Source organism: Pyrgilauda ruficollis, unplaced genomic scaffold (assembly GCF_017590135.1).
Source record: "Pyrgilauda ruficollis isolate IOZ18807 unplaced genomic scaffold, ASM1759013v1 scaffold59, whole genome shotgun sequence".
Lineage (NCBI taxonomy): Eukaryota > Metazoa > Chordata > Aves > Passeriformes > Passeridae > Pyrgilauda > Pyrgilauda ruficollis.
The window spans coordinates 4,257,667-4,278,185 of NW_024527599.1; the positions used below are offsets into that span (position 1 = coordinate 4,257,667).

Genomic DNA, 20,519 nt, shown 5'->3' on the forward strand with positions numbered 1-20,519 from the left:
GGCCTGGCTAAGGTGGGAACCATACATGCAAAAAAAAAAAAAAAAAAAAAAAAACCCCTCATTTTTTTTGTTGTACTCCTGCATGTTTTTGTTGGTAAAATATCCCATAAGTCAGTTTGAGTGCTGTGGATTATTTTCTCATTTCCTGGCCCCAGCATATCCTTTGCTGTATCCTGCTGTCCCTCTGCTTGCCTTCATGTTGTTAAACTTGGAGTGTGCATGGTGCAGGATGTGTGTCTCACAGTCCTGCCCTTTCCTGTGGCTGTCCCTTGCCACTCATTTTGTTCCTCTCCACAGACAGTGGCTGCATGGAAAACACTTCGAAAAATACTGTAAGGTGACTGTCTTGAGCCAATACCACATATATCTTTGTATATATGTATAGATCTAGTTTAAATTCTGTTGGAAGGAAATCTTTGTATGAACCTTTTTCAAAATGCAGATGCTCCCACTCTCCGAAGTAAACTTCCTCCTCTGCTTATCTTTTTTTAAAGCTGGAATGAAAAACAGCATGTCTTCTTAACATCTGGAAAGGGGAGCCCTTCATGCCTACTTTGTATTCTTTTATCCAGCATTGTTCTTCATTCATCCTTCTGTTCTGGCACTGGTTTTCTTAATTTGTTGTTTTCTAAGCTGAAGGAGTGTCATGTGCTTTGGCTTTGTTGTGGACAGGGAAAATTAGGGATTTGCTCGCCCTTCACTTCAGCTCATCAGTGTGTTCTGATTCTGAGTTGGGTTTTATTTTCTTCAGCTACAGCAAAGCCCTCAGCTTTTGCCTCAAAAGGATGGTGTGTTCCTGGAGCTGGTAATTCGTGCATTCCTTGACTTTAAATTGTTCGCAGCTCTGCTGAGCATTTGTGAATGAGTGTGGAGGAAAATCAATATATGAAAAAGCCAGAGTAGGGGAGGGAAAAAAGCTCTTCCAGCACCTTTTCCTGGTCACACCATCGCCTGATTTAGTTTTTGTGTCTGTGAACTCTTTAGTGTTTAAATTTAGAAATGGATTGTTTTGGAACAAGTCACTTTTAAGATCGTTTCCAGGAGATTTGTGTGTAATTTAATCCCATTCAGGTTTGCTGCTCTCTGATCTGCTTGTTCTGCAAGACTTCAGGTTCTCTATTTCCCTGTACCTCTCCCACTATATTCTACAAATCTGTTGGAGTTTTTTTCCAGTCAAAACTGCAGCAGCATTTATGAATCCTTTTATACCTTTTCTGTTCCCTGTTTCTATTCATTGGCAAGGTGTTTCTTATAATAACCTGGAGGTTAAAAAAATGTAACTCCAGTGTCTCTGAAGGATCTCATTAGTGATTATTATTCAAATACTCTAGAAATTGAATGTGTATACCTTAGAAATTAGCCTGAATAATATATTTAGTATTTCTGCTGTATATTCTCTTATGTTTACTATTAATTTCCAATACTGCTTAGTTTAATATTTCAGGGCATCTTTTTACTTAGAGCTTATCAATGAGTGAAGTTGCTGATGAAGAACAAAAAAAAATTCTTCTCAGAATGTGACAGTCCAACATAACATCTCAACCACTTGAATTTAAGTTGAGACAGGAAAGAATTAAGATTTTTCCATACTTCCATCTAGTGTGCATGGAGGAAATTGCATCCATGGCTAAAATCCCAGCTATTCTCCCAGCAGTTCCAGTTGGACAAGGATCATCATCAGGTCTTTGTTAAGCACTTACTGCTGATGAACTGACAGGTTTGAGATCTGAGTATTTGTCTGGTGGTACCTTTGTGATGTCCATAAAATGGTGACGTGAGAAGTTTGAGAAAAATCACCTTTCACCATGTGGTGTCTGTGCTCTCCTTCACTGTGTTCTGCTCTATTTACTTGTCACTCCGTGCTAGGATTTCAGCTGCTTGATTTATGAATTATTGCTATTGAAATAAAATTAAAGTGGCTGTTCAGTTATTTAAAAGCCAATTAAATCTGATTTTATTCTGATGTAACATTTCCAGTGAAAGGGCATAAAACGCAGTCTGTGGGGGAAAGTTAGATCTAAAAATGGTTAGTGTTTATTTTTTATAATCTGTCCTTTCAACAGCTTGACTTGGCAAATAAAATCCTGTGCAATCTCACAGCGGTGACTGCAGCTGTTAGAAGTTGCTCTGTATATTGAAAATAAAACAGGTTTGATGCTTTCAGTGATCCTGTATAAACCTTTAGCTGTGGCTGCTGGTTGGAGAATGTATCCAGCCAGGGGAGAGGAATTTGCAAAGCTTTTGGAGAATATAATTTATTTACCAGCCTTTGGTGACTTTGAAAGGTAGAAACAAAGGGTCTTTTGGGACAAACGTTTCTCAAATCATGGGCTGTGCTGTCCTGAGGGATCAATGTTAGAATTAGTTGAGTTTCCAGTATCAGATTGTGCTAATTACTGCGAGGTCCCTGCTCGCAGGGGACACTCAGGACGAGATGCTTTGGGAAGTGCAGCCCAAGAACCTCATTCATGCACGGACAGGGATGGGTCACGAGTGTTGTATTGGAGAGCCAAATTCACTCTTAAAAAATCTGTCGGGGCATGGGCACTCCAAAATACTGAAGTCACCAGAAAATATCCTGCCAAGACTTGTAGTCCTGAATTTAAATAGCAATAAATACAGCAAGTGGAGAATGAGCAGGTACTTTTCATTACGTGTGGCAATTAAAATGTGTCTCTTGGTAGTGGTGTTTCTTACTAGGGGAAATGACAGTGCAAATCCCAGTTTTATTCTGACAATTTCACACTGTACATGATATCTTCTGTGGGCATGGAGGGTGCTGGCTGAGCCTGTTTTGATATGAAGAGCCTGGTTTGCCTTATTTTTTTATTAAAAATAAATCATATTGATGTGGATGTAATTTTATTTGTGACTAGACAAGCCTGCACTAGCCAGCTCTCAGGTTTGTGGCGTCTGTCTCCAACAAGATCATAGATACGGAGAAAATTATTTATTTTAGTATCCAGTGCTCAGATAAAACTCTGGTTTTGTGCAGATGGCACTGAAAGGATAACACAGCTCAGACAAATTTGTATAAACCACCATCTATTTCTACTAGAATCCAAATCTTCAGTACATCAGTAATATTGAGGTTTATATTTTTGTAACTTGGTTTTTTTTGGTGTATATTATTTATTTGCTGAGTGTAGAGATTTGTGGGGATGGTGTACTCTGGTCTGGCTGCTCTGTGCATCTCGGAGGGTTCTTCCTGTCATTCTGCAGAGCTGGTGGGAATTGTCTGGTTGATCCTGGAGGATGCTTTGGGGTTTTGGAATGGAAAGCGTGTAGGAGTGTGAGGGTGCTCAGCTTTTTGGAGAGGGTTGGAGAAGGCACAGGTGTTTGGGAGGGACCTGCTCATCCCTCAAAGGCTTTTATAAAACACTTTAGTAGAGCACAGTCACATTCTGATAGCGGCACTAATTCTAAATAAGTGTTTGCTAAACAACGTTAATGGATTTAAAATGTTTTTAGGAATAGTTATTAGTCTTTCAGTCTCGAATGGTGAAGGGAGTTTTGTCTCGATGGGGGGCTGCCATTTTAATGCTTCCTGGCAGGAGGCCTATTTTGATCATGCAAATTAGGTTGGAAAAAGTAGGCTAAGCCATTAAAAAGTAGGAGAGATCATGAAATTTTAAATTTTTAAGGTGACTGTCTTTCTAATTATTAACATTTTTGTTATCATCGTTCACATATGTCACTTCATTTCCCTTAATTCTCATGTCCTCATCCCTTAACTCTGACAGCCTCAGTGCTGGTTGCTCTTGCATCCACCACTCCAAATGGAAGCCTCAGTCCATTGGCTATTTTATTCCCAGCAAGGTGCTTGGAAATCCTGCCACGTGGTGTGTTTGGTTGTATAATTAGAAATGCAGATACAGTCTTTTTACTTGCACCATGGTTAATTTTTTCCTATTCTGTTAACATTAAGAGGGACTGAAGGTTAAGCTTACGTAAACTCCAGATATTTGCAGGGTTCTTGTTGGCAAGGGAATTAATTCTGGGAAGTGGGAAAGGGGCACATGGGTGAGGGTTGGAGGCAGTGTCCAGAGAAGGCTGGATCTCAGGTGGGAAGACACCAGGGTTTCATCAGGGTTTCATCTTCCCCACCAGTTTCTGGGCAGGGGGATGGGGTGACACAGCACTGGTGGAGCCCAGGGTCCCTCTGGGGGTTTGGAGAAGAGCCCCCTGTTCCCCCCAGGAGCCACATGGATCCTGCAGGAACTCTGCAGCCCATCCCTCACATCCTGCTCCTCTGGGCAGCGAGTGCGTCAGCAAAATAACTGCCTTGGTGCCCATAGGCTTGCAAGCTTCATTTAATCCTATTAATTTTTAATAGAAAATTAATATTAAGCCAGCATACTTCGAACATGGCTTTGCCTGTGCTCAGAAAGACCCTCAGCTCGTGTTTGCTTTGGAGTGTTGGATCCTGCAGGAACAAGACCCTCCTGGAGCAATTTGGGGCTAGGAGCAGAGGGATGCTGTCGCCTTCAGCAGTTAGAGTAACAGTGCCATGTTCCACCTCAGTGATCACAAGTGTTGGTTGGATTTCAAATCTCTCTCTCCAAAAGGGGTGTTGGGTGTGCCGTGCATGGATAAACTGAGAGGAGCTGGGCATTTCCAGCTAAAAATGTGCAGCAAATTTATTTGTGTCAATTAGCACTGCGCTGACCCGACCGGAGTCTGATGGAAAATGCCAACAGTTGGATATCAATTTTACAAGGACTTCAGTAAATACTAATCTGTGCAATTTAGGGGTGATGTTGTGCAAAAAAAGGGCATATTTTTAATTGCCATTTTCAGCTTTGCTACAGTTGATGTTCTGCAGCCTCCAGAACGGTCAACTCGAAACAGGAAGGTCGACTCTTGGAGCTGATGGTATCTTTGTCCTTAAGAGAGATTCTGGGAAAGTAAGCTGCATTCCTTAGCTCTTGCAACCCTTTTTAATTGTTTTTTCTCACAACCTTAGCCTGATCTTATCACCCAAGTAATTGTTGCATCATATTTGCTTTATTGTCCCTGCTGGGATGCCAGATAATTGCTTTATACCTTTTAATGGAAAGTGTTTGGGAAACCTGTTACCTCTGGGACATAGATGAGCGGTGCTGCAACTATTGCAACAGTTGCATTTATACCGTTTTTCAGAAGCTGGATGGGAATCCAGCAGGAGAAGGCTTGGATGGCTGGCACCTTCTGTAGAATTGAGCAGCAGCCATAAAGTTACTTGGTGTTTTAAACCCCATCATAAAAGTAAAGCTGCCAGCTCTGCTGTGCCTTGTGTTTGGGTATATCTTATCTGCGGGAATATTCAGCCAGACTTTCCCTTATGAAGTAGTATTGTAGGGTATTAATTATTCATAGTCAGTTTAATTCTTCTTTCTTGCATATTTAATTGTAATAGCATGCTGTATGTCACAGTGATTTCCCAGAAGAACTGTACACCAAAGGCAAACCATTCAGGTATATAGTCTTAAATACGTCCGTGCTAATCTTTGTTGTTTAATTTTGGAGCAGAATGGGATATTATCAGATGTTTCTTGCAGGGAAACAATTATGCAAAATCATGATTTCGCTTAATCTTTTCAGCTGAAATTTTCGAGCTGAAATAGCTGGTTTGATTTCCACTGATGACGTTTGCGTTGTCTTGCTTATTTTATGAGGAAAAAATGCTTAATGGGAGGGAGGACGTGACTTTTGTTTTCTTCTCTGCAGCGGGGGAGCCTTTATCAAAGACTTTGGAAGTGTCAATCGATTCCTTGCAAAAGATGAAGGAAGGGAATAAGATTTTTATTGAGTTTTTTTCAGTGATCAGAATAGCAATGCCAAATGCTTGTGTGATTAAGTTTTTTTTAAACATTTTTTTTAACAACTGTGATGGGCTCTTAGTGCTTGATGTGAGAAAATATTGGAGGCACAAGAACTGCAAATGCATTCACAATTTGATTTGCATTACCCTCCTTCCAGAGCTGTTTCTCGCTTGTAAGACACTTGGTAAAACTGAATCCCTCGTGTTTGGAGAGCAGGATTGTTCTCGGAGATTTACTGTAGGAGTTTAAACTTCTGAAAAATCTGTTTACAATGTGTCTGAACTGGAGCATAGAGGACACAGTAGAGACTGTTATCTGTTTACTGCTCAGATAAGGAGGTGGAATAGATTGCTGGCCTGTTTCTGAACTCTGCTTAATGAATGGTTGCTAGGCAAATTGCATCTCAATCAGCTTAATCCTCAAGATGTCATTTACAGGTCTGCTCTTTGTGAGGGCCAGAACCGTGCGCTTTCAAACTGCACAGGCCAGAAATTGCTAGCAAAGCAGCTTAGAATAGCTTGTTCAAAAATTCAGTGTACATGTGCTGCTGAGCTGCCCAATTTAAAGTGCCTGTTGTCGCAGGGCCGTCACTGCCTGGCCATGCGCGAGATGAGGCGTGCGGTGATAGACAGGAGGCAGCAGCATCCTTAGCACCGTTTCTGGATCAGCACAGCCCACACCACCACGTTTTGGCACTGGATTAACGTGAAAGAAAGCGTTTCTAAATGGGGACAGCACTGCTGACGTGATGAAAGGTATTTCTGCTTTGGCTGAGTTCGCTCGGAGCCGGGTGTGATGTTGGGGTGCGGACGTGGGACACGGTGAACAGGTGGGAATGGGAGGTGGTGTCACCTGGCACGGGACAGAGAGCTGGGGCTGGCCTTGGTGAGAGAGCTGTAGTGAGGAGAGGGCACAGGCTGGTTGTGTGAAAGCTCCACGCTGCCTCTGGAACGTTGGACTTCCTCCTGCGGCGTCAGGCGAGAGCCAATTAATCGCATATGCTGGCATGTGGGATGCCCACATACATTAGGCTCATGGTTTAGTCCAAAGGAAAAAGTTTCCTAATATAGTTAAGCTTTAACAGTCCCTTTGTAAAGAAAGATAGCAAGATACTGGTTTTATTGGTTTCCCATGACAGCGATTAATCTTGTTGCGGGCAGCGCATTGTTCTTTGCATGGCTACACCTTCCTTTCCTTTGAAATACATCCTCTGAGTGCTCTGTGTCAAGACACCAAGCACTCTAAAGGCAGACTGGAAAAGGCTGGACTTGTTGAATACAAAAGGTATTTTACAACTGTTCATGGTCACCTTGTGCTGATATGAAGTGTCCTTCACATGACACAGTTATTAAAAATACAGGTGTGAGTGTACTGAGTGAACTTTGAAGTACTTGCATAGTTGGGATATGTGCAGCTTTTGTATTATTCAAAAATACTGGGGGTTTTTTAGGAAAAGACGGCATTAAAGCATTGAGAGCCTCTCCAAATAAAACATAAATAAAATATTCCACCTCAGTCACAGGCAAAATGACAGTGGTGCTTGCATCTTTACACTGTGGATGGGAAGAGGGCTGTCGAACAGAAGACTTTGTGATCAGAGAGTGCTTTTCATGCAAATGAAGATTTTATTACGTGCTGCTGAATCAGGGGCTTGTGTAGCGAGAACAGCACAGAAGTGATAAGATCACTTTGTCATAGCTTGAAATTTTGCCCAGCGTGTCTTTCAGATTGCTGAAACGAGCAAGAAACACTCTTATTAAGGGCACAGCAGCAACTGATACAATATTTGGGGGGTAGGGCTGTTGTTTCTTGGTAGGGTCTGTCTGCAGGGTTCTGCCACATGTCCACAGCCCTGACTGCAAAGCAAGGAGGAACTGCAACCTGTAGGTCACCCTGTGCAGCAGCAAAGTCCTGAAAGCTCCTGTTCCTGACAGCACCCCTGTTCTGCTCTGAGTGAATGGGTACAGAATCTCCTCTCTGCTGCAAGCCAGGAGCTGTTAGCATTGATCAGAGCCGAGCTGTCCATCCTTTTGGCTGGGATAGCCTGTGTTGCCCGTTCCCAGGTCGTGCAGGGGCTCTCTGCACCTGCCGTAGGGGATGTATTTTGCTGCAGAAGGCACCCATCCAGAACTGCCTCTGTTGGGTTTTCCTTTTGCATTTGTTAGCTAATATCATCTTCCCGATGTCCCTTCTTTCATGGTTAGAACCGGTTTGGTTTAATGAGGGCTGTTGTTGCCAGCAGGGGAGTGGATATGTGTGGTGGAGGCATCTAAATCTTCCCCTGCAGATGGGGAGCGTTCAGCATCCTGACATGACCTTGGTGAAAGTTCTCTGGCGTGTTACTTTCCCTCTTTATTTATCTCCTTTCTGTGTAGCAGCTTTGCTTCCAGGGAAGTGTCTGAGCTATTGGAAATCTGTCCTCTCTTCTCTTCCCCTCTCCAGAGACATTGTCAGCGTAACACCCAAACTACTTAGATTGACGCCTGAATATTCTGCTTTTGCACAATCAGGAGGCATTCAGTGAAAGTAGCAAGAGGAGAAGAAGTTTAAGATTTAGGACTGACATTTTTAGACACTTTTCAATCCATAATTTTGCACAGTCTTGATGAGGAAGGTCAGAGACTTCCTTCACATGGGATGCCCCTGTGTGTATGTGTTGAGCATCCAAGTGTACAGCACAGGGCAAAAACATTCTTAACAGCCATCAGATTGCAGTGTGGATTTGTTCATATTTCATATTCTTATCTGAAGAATCTAGGAGCAAAATCCAACCCTGCATATTCCTGGAGAGTTTCAGAGCAGTAGGATGGAACCTTTTGCCTGTTTTTCTCATGCAAATTACGGTAAGGATTATTCAGTGTTTAAAATCTGGTTTATACTGGCTTCTGAATTTCATTTAAAATAAACATCTGGAGAGCTTTTTGATCTCCTGTGCAAGACTGTTGTCTGCCTGCCTCGTTAAAATGACTTCTGCTTAATTTTTAGTGAAAGGCAAAGACCTAGATGGTTTCAGCCCAGAGGCAATCTAAATGCTTCCCCTTCTGCAGTTAGAAATTTCCATGAGCAGATACTTAAAATCTGTTCTCTTAGGGAATGTGGCAGCGATAGGTATCTGTTTTTTCCATGCTGCAATTTGGGATTTGCAGAGCTGCTACCTGTAGTGCCATTTGTACTTCTGCAGAGCCTCGTTCTCCTGGTGCCAAGCACATGCTGGAGCAGATGCTGCGATCAAGAATTTCGGTCTTGTCCCTTTGCAGCTTGCAGTCCAAAGCCCTCCTTGGGAAGATTGCAACGGTGTGCTGCTATCCCACAGTCAGAGCACTGGAACAGGGAGTCATCAGTGATTTATTCAAGTAGCTGCTACATTCAGAGTCTATTTTCTGTGATTTGACAGGAGCTCACTCCTCTGCTCTGCACTGGAGACTGAAGCCTGTGCCCGTGGCGAGGGCTGGGTATGTGCTTCCAGTGGCTTTCTGGCTTTGAAACAGGTTCCTGTTGCTCTTTGCAGAGCCTGGAGCAGTGATCTGTGCAGGCAGTGTCTGCAGAGCTGGAGTGACTTTACCTCTTTGTTTTTTCTCCAAATTCATATCTGTATGAGATCAGCTGGTCCCATATCGTGTGTGAAGTAGTTAAATGCTACCCTGCATCTATAAGATGTGATTTTTTTCCCCCCTCCTTTCTAGTCTCTTTGATCAAATCAAATAAAAACGCAGTGCTTTCATTTCTAGTTTTATAGTTTCAAAGACAATCTCTTGACGTGCTCGAGCAGTCTGGACCTGAGTCCCTTTTTTCCTTAGTCCAAAGGCTCGCTGTGTCTTGTGCCTTTCTCTGTATCAGCAGTTGCAATCTGCATTAGCTTTTATCTGCATCAAAAGACAAATGGAAGAGAGCAGGACCCTGCAGGAATGGGAAACAGACTTACATGTGCAATGGAAATATGTAATCCTTACGTTCAGTATGCCACATGGAGTACAGACCAGTTCCTATACTGGAAATCTCTAGCCTGTACTCTCAGACATGGGAGTTTAGATTTTAGCCTTTGAAGGCTGGTTAATCCCCTCCAGTGGTTAATACCAACATAAAATATTCTGTGATGTCAAACTTTTCCTCCTAAATGCTTCTTTTTCCCCTCTTTTTCTTTTTTCTTTTTTTTTTTTTTTTTTTTTTTTTTTGCATATGTCAACTATACAAAGCAACACTCAATTTGAGAAATTAGCATTCAAAGCCTCTGTAAGCACTTTATTTTTGTCTGCTTTGTGAGCAGCTGAACACATGTCCAGGCTGAAATACTCGGAGCTGCTGCTGCTTCCCAGTGCGCGCGTGCCAGGCATGGGAGAATTTGGAACTTTGTCCTGAAGAGGCACTCCTGATCCCCCATCCTGCACTGGCACATCTGCACAAATCTCCTGCTCCACTGCATCCAGGGAGGAAAGGATCCCAGTTAAGCCAGACTGAATCATCCCCAGGGAGATGAGTGCTCTGGTCTCTGTCATCCCGATCAAAATCCCAGCCGTGTCTGATGGCATTCGGAATGTCGCGGCGCTCGTTGCTTTCTCGGAGTGGTGGTGCTCAAAGCAAAGTGTGTTACTTCTCTGCATTAAGGAGTCAGATTCAGCTGTTCAAAGCAAGTTGATAAATTGCTTTTCATTAAGTGTCTGAGCGCCAAGGGGTTCGGTGTGTGTTCCAAGGAAAAAATACATTAATTACAGCTTCTGTAGAGCATTTATCAATCACGTAGTTATAAACACTACTAATGCAGTTAATTGAAGGTAGAAAAATTTACCTTTTTGAATTTGTTGACTGAAGCAATTCCGTGGCTGGAAAGACAAATTGGAAATTAAAACCTGGGGATACTTTTAGTGGGAGCTGCACAGTGGAGGTAGGGCTATTGGAGATGGGTTACCAGGAGCTCACCTTTGTGCAGGCAGCATTGTGCTCTGTCTGCTGTTGAGGTGCAGGCTGCAGCAGCAGTGTTTGTTCTCTTCTCCCACACAGCCACGTTGTGTTGCCATGCCAAGGGGTCTCCCTGCCTGTGGTAGAGTTTCAGCTCCCTCTGTCCTGTCTGTACAATTTATTTATTGCTCTGTGTGTGTTGGGTTGTTTTTTTTTTTAAGGAGAAGGCAAGTGCAGAGGAGGAAAGATGCACAAAAACAAACAAAAACATCCTATAGTCTGTAAAACTTTCTGTGAAAAAATAAATCTTTCATGAATATAAACTTCAGGTAAAGGTGGTGTGTTGGCAGCTGCTGAAGGAGTCAGGTGAGATTGTGCTGAAATGTTTTATCAGGTCTTCAGACAAAAACCTCTGTTGCTTGTGGTGTGCAGAGGCTTTGAAGGCACCTTGCACGTTCATGTTGCTTTCCCTGTGGCTGTTTTGAACTGCCAGCTGTGCAAGTGGCCGTTTTTCATGCTTCTCAGGAAAGCAGTGAGAATAGCAGAGACTTTTTACAGTAGCTCACCACTAATTTATTTCTTGTCCTTTCTTCTATGGAGTTGTTACAAGGTGGCCTTTTGAGTTTCCTGGGAGATTGATAAGGACATTAGGTCTGTGTCAGGACAAGCCAGCAGGACACCAGCACCTCGTTGTGAAGGCTGACAGGAAAACACCATCCCAAATGTCTGGTCCAGCTCTTTGGTATTCACCTGATGGCTTCTATTTTCTGCTGGTGGGTGTTTTGTACATGTGTTGCAGCTTCTGTTTGAGGTTCTTAAAATGCCTTTCATCTTTGCAGCTGGCTGCACGGTATCTCCAACTACAGAAGGAGGTCTTATCTTGCCCTTACAAATGATAAGATGTGTATCCAAGAGCTGATGTGTTTGTGGTCCAGCAGGAAGCTCTGTCGCTGTGCATAATCAGACAGAGATCTCCAGTTTTGGATCTTAAAAATGTATTTTTCACTGCTGGTTTTGTAAATGGGCTGTTAAAATTTCACCACGTGTGGGACCATGATTCAGTGTCCAGAGAGAGAAATACTAAACCAAGCTGTCAGTGTGATTGTACAGGTCACAATGGTTCACATGCATGACCAATGCAAACCAAAATCCATCCTCCCTGTGAGCCCATGTTCACACACCACCAGCACACCTGGTCCAAAAGTGAGTCATTTCCTATTTTTATTCCTTTATATACAAGTTCAGTTTTTCTTTTGTTATGAAGTATAATGCATTCTGCCTCATCTTATTTGCAAATATTTCTCATTTTCAAGTGGATCTATTTTTAAAACAGGACTCAAAACATATTTTTCAATAGCTAACAAATGTCTGCTCTGTTGTTTGTCTGTTGAATAGAGGTAAAATTTGTTCAAAGTTAGCTCTGATTTTTTTTTTTTTTAATAATCAGCTTGGAATAAACAGGGAAAGATAGCTGCTTTCCTACCCAGGAGCTGTCGTAATCTGTAACTTCTAACAATATTTTAGAAGGAAAAACTGTCTTCCTTCTGTCATGTGAAGCCACAAGGATTTCTGTAAGTCATGATTAAGTCTTTAATTCAGGGCTTTTACAGAGTAAGTGTGGAGTGAGAAGAGATAACGAAACTGGTGATCTTTGTGAAGCAGCCACAGGAGAGGGAACTGTTTCATATTTCCTTTCCCCTTTGCCTAGGCAGCTGTTTGCTGTACCTAAGAAAAACTTCCTTTTCAGATCTGGGAAAGCAAGAAAGCCAAGAGGGAGGAATTCTGCCCAAGAGTGGCATGAGGAAGCTCACAGTTGTTGCGTGTCCTGTGTGGTGAAGGAAAGCCCAGAATTATAGCCTTGTGCTTCTCCCACACATGGAACACGTAGGAAAGCTGCACATAACCCTGTTCCTGCTGAGGATGTTGAGGTTATAACTGCAGGCTGTCCCCTATGGGAAAGGGGTCAGTGTGTATTTTGGTTTCTTATCACTTGAAGGCAGAAGGAAGTTGCATAAAGGATGGAGAATGTCTGTTGGTGGGAATGCATGGTACCTCCACTGGGGTATGTGTGAGCTGCATCCTGTAGTTTGGTAGAGGCTGGGCTGTTCTGGGTTTCCTTTGGATGGAACTCATCTCAACTAACCTTAATTTTCCCTCATGTTCACATGAGAACAGGCAGGCTCGTGTCTGTAAGTCTTGTTCTGTATTTCAGAGCTGCTGTGATGTGGGAGATGCTGCTCGAGCATGTAGGAAGAAGTTGGGTTTAGTTTGCCCCGAGGATAATGGGTGCTTTGGAGGAAGGAATATTTGTTTGTGCCTGACAGTATCTTGTTGAGGAAAATCAGATCTTTTGTGAATGTTACAGCGCTGGGTAGGGAGTCTGTTTTGCATTTTGAAAATAAAAATGTAATCCTGATATCCGGGGCAAGTTATTTTGGTGACAGTGCTGGCCTGTACTCTTAACTGCTGTGGTTCAGCTGTAGCATCCTTGGCTCCCTCCCCAAATATCCATGGAGCCATATACACCCATAAGATACATACCAGGCTGTGTCTTCATCCCTGTTTCCCACCAGTTCAGCATGAAAAAATTGAAGTTGGAAGTTACCATATAAAAGGAGAAAGTTAATTAAAGGTCAGAGTGCTTTAGTGTAGTGAAAATTGAGAGGAGGCAGATACAAAGTTATTCAAATTGCTTTTGACTTCAGGCAGGTCGATTTTCCTATTTCTTGCATATGTTCCCATGGTAAAAGTAGTATCTCATCTGTCTCACAACTGACCGCTAGTATTTGTGTTTCAAGCACAGCCAGAAATCCTCATTTGAAGCTTTGGCCAGGCCCTACAGTTGTCCTGACTTGTCTTTTCTACATCTTTCCTTCACCTTAGGAGTGGCCTGCAACACCTGGCAAGACCTACTTTACTCCTCTGTTGTCTGTCAGCTCCTGCCACGTTGCAGAATACAGAGTTAAATCTAAAAATACTCTTAAAAAAGAGGTGAGGGCTTTGAGCAAAGTAAAGTAAGCCACTGATTTGGGTCATGAAAGGGAATTGATGTCACTGGTTCTTCGTTGCAGCTTTCTTGATCTGTGAAGTTCAGTTCTGAGCTGTGAGGATGGAGAGGAGCAGGGGTGAGCAGGTGGTGCCCAGGACAGGGAAAGGTGATCTGTGTCCATTTGTCCTCAGGAGACTGCCCAGACTGTGACCTTGTAAGCCTGATGTGAGAAGTCAAGGTGGTGTTAAATGCTTTGCAGTTTCATTTGTCTTCACAGTCTTCAGTGGTAGAAAACTGTCACCCACTGCTGTCCTTTAAACAAAGAGTGACCGTGGCATCAGGTGATTAAACGCTTCATCCAAAATTATGTCAGGAACCTGTGGTGAGCTGGATACTTCCCTCAATCTCTCCTGTCATAGACTAGTCCATCATCAGGAGACCACTGTTCTAACATAAATATGGCCAAAAAACCTGAAGCCAACTCTAAAAGGAATTGTGTGCAATTTTTGCCTCTGTCAGAGTGGTTATGTGGCTTCAGTAATGTTTGTTAAGTGCTTTGATATGCTTTGGTGAAGGACAGAGTGTTAATAATTAAAATTGTAAAGAAGTTCTGGAGTAGCATGGGGTTTGACAACCTCTTTCTGGTCTGTTAGTTAACAAAAATGCAAAATATAAATGGACGAATCAGCAGGAATTGAGTTGAACGCTCCCTTCCCCCAGCCACCTGCATGGGCTGAGCACAGAAAGCAGCTAATTGTCTGCTCTGCTGCAGAGATGAAAGAAGCTGGTCCTACAACAGGAAAGGCTATTGAACTGCATGAAGGTGGTAAATTATCAGCACTGAAAACCTTTTGAGTCGGTATCTTTACGTGCTCAAAAAGTACATTATTTGTACTGGTATTGACAGCGTTCGGGGCTGATAAAACCGGAGTCTGGTGACGTGAATCTTGTGTTTCAGTGCCTGTAATTAAGAGGTCTGTAAAACTGAAACTTGTTTTTTTGAAACTCTGCACCATCGCCCTGTTTGGGTGTAGTTGAAGGGTGTGTTTGGTGAGGACAGGCACTCATAATGGCTTTATCTTGGCCCAGCTAACGAGCTGTTTGCAGAACTGCTCTGATTTGCAGTGGCCAGACTGTAAAGCAGCCTCGTGTTTGTCCATTTTCCTGCTAGCAGTTCCATTTGCAGAGTGCAGGCAGGAGCAGGCTTCTTGCCAGCAACAGCTTCATTCAGATTAGGGCTTTAGTTCAATTATGTCCAATTAACTTTTATTGCAGATAGCAGTGATAATTACTTGCAAGTCAATTTTTTGGCTGTGGTTATCCCAAGGCTAAAGTCTGAGCTTGATGGATTTTAATAACTGAAGTGACGTATAGCTTTTCCTCTGTTTTTTCTTCTTCAGGCCTCAATTAGATGAAAGGTCAGAAGCTATGTAAAAATCCATCTTACAATTAAAGCCAACTGTTCTACTCCTTGGCAGATGCGTAGTGCTGTGTTTTAAAATAATCTCTTGGGACAGACCTAAAAAAAGGCTTTTTAAACTCAAAGATCATAACCTTGAGCTGGCTGCTGCTTTATCCAAGGAGTGAATTTGATGGAGCTGATGTCACACGTGGCAATACCTGAAGCTGAGAGCCTCCTCCTTGGCTTTTTTTAGTGCATTGCATCCTGTTCCAAATTGCTCTCCTAGAAGTCTTCAGTAGTAGCCTTTGGGCATGAGGAGTGTGATATGAGCAATATTCCATTTAAGTGCTGTTATCCCAAAGCTGCTTCCTTGTCTTCCCTGTTGGGCGTTGCCATCCCAGCTCGGAGAGAGAAGCAGAGCTGTGCTATGGCAGCATTTAAATTCTCCCTGCCTTCCCCACCAAACTAATTTTGTTGTCTGAGTAACATTATAAATGGAGGTCAGCCTAAAAGGTGACGTGGTTTACAAGCAAAATCATAGTTAATTAAATGGCAAGAAGCAAAAATTGATTTTGATCGAAACTGTTGCAAGGGCTCCACAAAAGGTCCACCCGACTGCAGAAAGCCAAAGGTCCTGTGCTGGCAGGTGCTGACAGTGCACTCCCTGTGCTACAAAAGGCGACTTTCTATTGTTCAGTTTCCTAGTTATTTATCCCCAAGTCCACCCCATGCTATTGTGATTTATTGCCATTTCAGAGGGCAACTTCTCTGCCCACTGTTCACAGTTTTCCATTTATAAAGCGTTAAGAGGATGTGATACCAGCCGGTGATGAATACAGTGCTAGTTTGGTAATTTTCTTCCAGGAAACGCTAAGATTTATCTCTGGCTCTTCAGCAGTCCTGGGAAAAGGCCATTCTGGTAAGTGCCCAAGAATAAAGGGCAGTTTTAGAGCTGGAAAAAGGCAGGAAGCCTGCAGGATGGGTCTAGGCACTGTCAAGCAAAGCATGGCTGCCTGGAAGGAGTTGTATTGAATGCTGAGGTTGGCAGGAGGGTTCAGTGTCTGCCGTTGACATGAACAAGTCTTTGAAACCCCTACATTTTAGGTTTACTTTGGGAGAGGAAAAAGGAATTATTCTCCTTGGTGTTGAGCAGCCTGCCGGGGGGTAAATGAGACACTGAGTTTCCCTCGGAGCATGAAAATTGGCCCGGATTCAATTACGTTTCCTGGCAAGCTCTTGCAGACATTTGTACCAAAGAAACTTCAGAGCCCGGGTTAGTTTTTGTTGTTGCCTGCAGCATTGATGTGCTCTGAACTTGGCATGTGCTGCGTGCGCTCCGGGCATTGCCGTAAATCCCGCCGATGGCTCTGGAACTCCAGGGTGGATGTGGAACTTCATGGAACTGCCTTGTGACTGAAGAGCAGAGGAGGAGCAAAGCATAGCAGCCACAAGCCTTTAACAACCCTCACACAGAGGCTTTCGGGACCCCAGGGTGCTGGAAACTTGGAATAGTTTGGAGCTTTTTCTTTTGTGTGTGGGTGGATGCTCCCCTGCTTCCTCCTGGCCTCGGGCTTTGTGAACAAGCCCACAGTTAATAGTGGAATTTCAAACATGTGTGTTTACTTTCAGGAATCTAACTTTAGACTTTACCAGCTTGCTTTTCTCTAAACCAGCTCAGTTTCCCATGTTTCAGTGGTCAGGGGTGGTTTGTGGGGAGTTGTTTCCTTTGTGTTCTCACCCTGTAAGGCCTCTCAGGAGCTTCAGAGGCTGGTGTTATCTAAAAACTTGGCAATAACTATATATGTGGTCCATTTATGTGATGATAAAACTGTGTTAGAAATTTCCTAGTAGTTGCTTTACATCTAGGTTTTACTCTAGGCTGTAAAAGTACCACCTGGTCTGAGAAGCACAGGCAATAAATACTAAATGTTGAATATAATTCAGAAAATGATAAATTTTTAAGTCAAGAAAGGCAATATTGTGGTAAGTTCTACTGGAACTGATTCCTGGCTCTGCAGGGGTGTCCCTGGGCAGTGGGTGGATGTGAGTTCTTCCATCCTGGTGAGCCTTGTGGTGGCAGGGGACACTGTGCTGCCTGAACCAAAAAAACATCCTGATGTGCAAATAAGGCTGAAGGTAATAGTCATTGTGAAGATGTGCCAGTTACCCCCAAATCCCAAGCACTGCAAATCCCTCTTAAGCTTAACATGCTTTGATTTAATTATTAATAAATCTTAGGAGAAAAAAAATCTGTTCACATGTCTAAACCTGCTATTTTGTGGAGCATCCTGCAGTACGTGTGCTGTTAAGATTATATCCCGCAGCCAGATTAGATTAAAATCACTTCAAAGAGGGGTATTTATTTATTTATTCCAATCTAATGATTGTTTTCCTCCTGAGATATGCTTTATCTTTTTATATATATATATATTTTTCAAGACAGAGCTCGTTGTGCTGGATTTGCCAGCGTAGAGAATCTGTTTAAAATGCAATTTAAAAACTGAAGTTTTCATGGTTCACAGCCCTCCATGGCTGGGTGCCACAGCCTACTGGTGAGATCACTCTCCGATTTGCAGCTGACTGGTTGAGATGACAGTGTGGCTGACCCTGGTGCAGTGCAAACCCTCTCCATTCCAGTTCCCCCAGCAGCACAGCGTTCATTCTTGGAGGGGCTGGAGCTTTGCAGGTGCTGGTGCCCACACAAGTCGCCACCGTGGAGCCAGATCTGCTGGTGAGAAGTCCTGATGTGCCAAGTTCAGTTCATCTCCTGCTCTGGACTAATTAGAAGGAATAAACCCAAGCAGGAGGGGCTGATGGGCCCAGCTGCCAATCCTGAGACAGCCAGAAGTGCTCACCTCCATCCCAAATACAGCCCATGCCAGGGGAGGGATTTCAGTTCAGCTGGGGGTGAGTTGGAGTTGTCCATGCCAGCTCATGCTGGGCAAGAGTCAGGTCAGAAAGTAGTAGTCAGGTGCTGAGTATCTCAAAGGGAATAAATGTTAATTAAATTTCTAACTAGAAAAAAATAAATGGGGTGCTTGTCAAGATATTTCAAATGTGTTTTCAGATACTGAGATCTCGATTATGAAAACCGGTATTGATTTCATAGAGAAGAAAAACTGAAGCAGGATTTTAATTAAAATTCAGCAATGGAGTTATGGTTAGCACTTCTATGCAAGCCTGAATTTCTTTTTCTAATGCTTAGCAGTGACCTAGATGTCACCAATTTGTTTACTGCAAATCAAGCTAAAAGAGTGATTTTAGACTTCCACTTCAAATTATTTCTTATAAGTCCAGTATTTCCTTTAAAATTATTATTGCCACCCCAGTCTTTTATGAACCTTTGGCATTACCTAAAACGATTATCTGCCTGTGGGAACAACTTGCCTTTATAGCTCTCTCTGAAACATTGCTCTCCATACTGGAGCTAAAGCTTCTGTAAATACATGTTTTGACCTTCAAGGAAGCACTGCTGTCATGTAGCAGGAGCCTGGCTATTCCGAGGTGAATGCTGTGACCACTCCTAATCACTTGTTCTCTCTCCTAATGTGCCATTATCCTGTTTATTGCTGTGTGCACCTCGCTGGGGCACTTGAGCAAGAGGCTTTCTGAGAGCGTCACAGTTCAGGCTCTAATGAGCGTTAATGATGGAGCAGGTGAGCAAACCCTCCCCTCATCTTGCTGCCAGAAATGCTGCTCCCTCAGTCAGAGCACGGCTCTGCTCTTTCAGGGCTGCACACAAACTTGCCATCAATTAAATAATGTTTTAGACACCGACCTCCTTTGGGCCTGCAGGGATGGGAAGTGAATCCTTGGTCGGTGTCAAACGTTATTGGAGTAAAAGGTGGATGCTGAGACGAATATGGGAATAGTGTGATCTGTTTTTCTGTCTACGGTGAAGGCTCTTAATTTTGTTTGTCTGCTTTTCACTGAGAAATAGGTCTTGTTTGTGCCAGACTTCTGAAGTTGATGAAATGAGGAAAAAAGGAAAATACAATTATTATTTTTTTCTTGCTGACTGCGGGTGTTTCTGTTGCTTACTCAGGTAAAGCTCTGACAACTCGCAGTGGTTTTGTCTTCTGATTAAAAGGAGCTGGATTCTTGTTTTGTCTTTTTGGTCTTGCTGGGCATGATTTGGGACAAGGAGCTGCTGCCCACAGGCTGTTTGCAAAGTTTCACTGAATGTTGTGTACCCACAGTCACGACTGAATCTCATCTGTAAAGGGTGAGCAACTTTTCAGTTCCTCAAGCAATTCCTTGATGTTGTGGATGTGACAGGTCTTCAGTCATCATTTCTGAGAGACTCCAAGAATTCCATCTCCTTCAGAGAATCAGAAGAAAATCCAGGTTTAGGTTTATTTTACATATCCTGGACTTTGGGCAGTGCAGATTGTTGCTGTCTCATAGGATTGAAATGGAGAATGATACAAACATGTTTTGTTGGTGGTTGTGCTGTCAGCCCTGCACCTTGGTGAGGTGCTGTGTGTGTTTCTCACAGCACCAGGTCTGTGTTACTCTGCGTGGGAAGGCTGAATGGGCAACAGCCTCGATTGGCAGACTGACATTCAGTGCCCAAAACTATTTTTGTTAGTCACAGTGACACCCAGCAGGTTCACTCAGCCTTGGACAGCACTCGCTCAGTGAAGATGCAGAAGCTCTCATAAATTAATATTTGTATGAGATTTCTTGGCCTTTGGTTTAATCAACCTTTGCGTGTTGAGCTGAGGAGATGCATAAACATGGAGCTAATGAGCTGTACACAGTGAGTAATTGCTGTGCTGCAGGAAAGCTTCCAGTCCACGCTGTTCACTCCATTGGTGCCAGCTTCCCTGGGCACTCTGACCTGTGCTGGTGGTCTGAGGTGAGGTTTTGCATTCAAATCTCTAAAAGGTCTCTGCAGAAATCCGCTGTGGGAGGTTTCTGGAGCATGAAGGTGGCAGTGCTGACAGTGTCACATCGCTGTCATCGCATTGTTTGTGTCGTCTCAGCAGTGAGACTCTTTCAGAAGTGGCCTCTTAGAGGTTTTGGCAGATGTGGCTTCTCATGTCCGGGCTCGAGCTTTCTCCTTCCCCCCACTTTTAATCTTTGAATGCCTTCTCAGTTGTTTTAATTGGGGTTTGTGAAACAATGACTAAAATTAAATCAGCTTACAAGTCTTGAATCCTTCGACTCTTCCCATGTTTTGGAGGTTACATAACAAGTCCCAGAGCCTTTCTAGCTGCTCCTTCGGTGTTTTGTTCTGTATAGCAGTACTGATAGCTTGTGGACATCTGGACAAGGAGAAAAAAATCTGATTTCTCCAGCTTGGTTCTGTCACCCTGTTTCCCAGAACTTTCTAAAGTGCTGTAGTCAGGAGGATTTGAGCAGGGGCTTGGACCAGATGGCCTCTAGAAATCTTGTTCCAGCTTAAATCTCTATAATTCTAGTAACA

At 43.2% G+C, this 20,519-nt stretch overlaps 1 protein-coding gene across 3 annotated transcripts in view; it reads left to right on the forward strand.

Annotated features, from left to right (window-relative positions):
* The window catches only part of FAM222B (family with sequence similarity 222 member B), a 36,127-nt gene that overhangs the window by 4,405 nt on the left and 11,203 nt on the right, over nt 1-20,519 (forward strand). The window contains exon 1 of one of the 3 annotated variants that reach the window (XM_041482580.1): nt 6,402-6,559. The exons of 1 other annotated variant lie outside the window; for it this stretch is intronic. In XM_041482580.1, the coding sequence (XP_041338514.1) occupies nt 6,553-6,559 (7 nt within the window). In that variant the 5' untranslated portion in view covers nt 6,402-6,552. Of the gene's footprint in view, nt 1-6,401; nt 6,560-19,848; nt 19,950-20,519 lie in introns of those variants that run through there. One more of the 3 variants, XM_041482579.1, reaches the window with a different exon arrangement.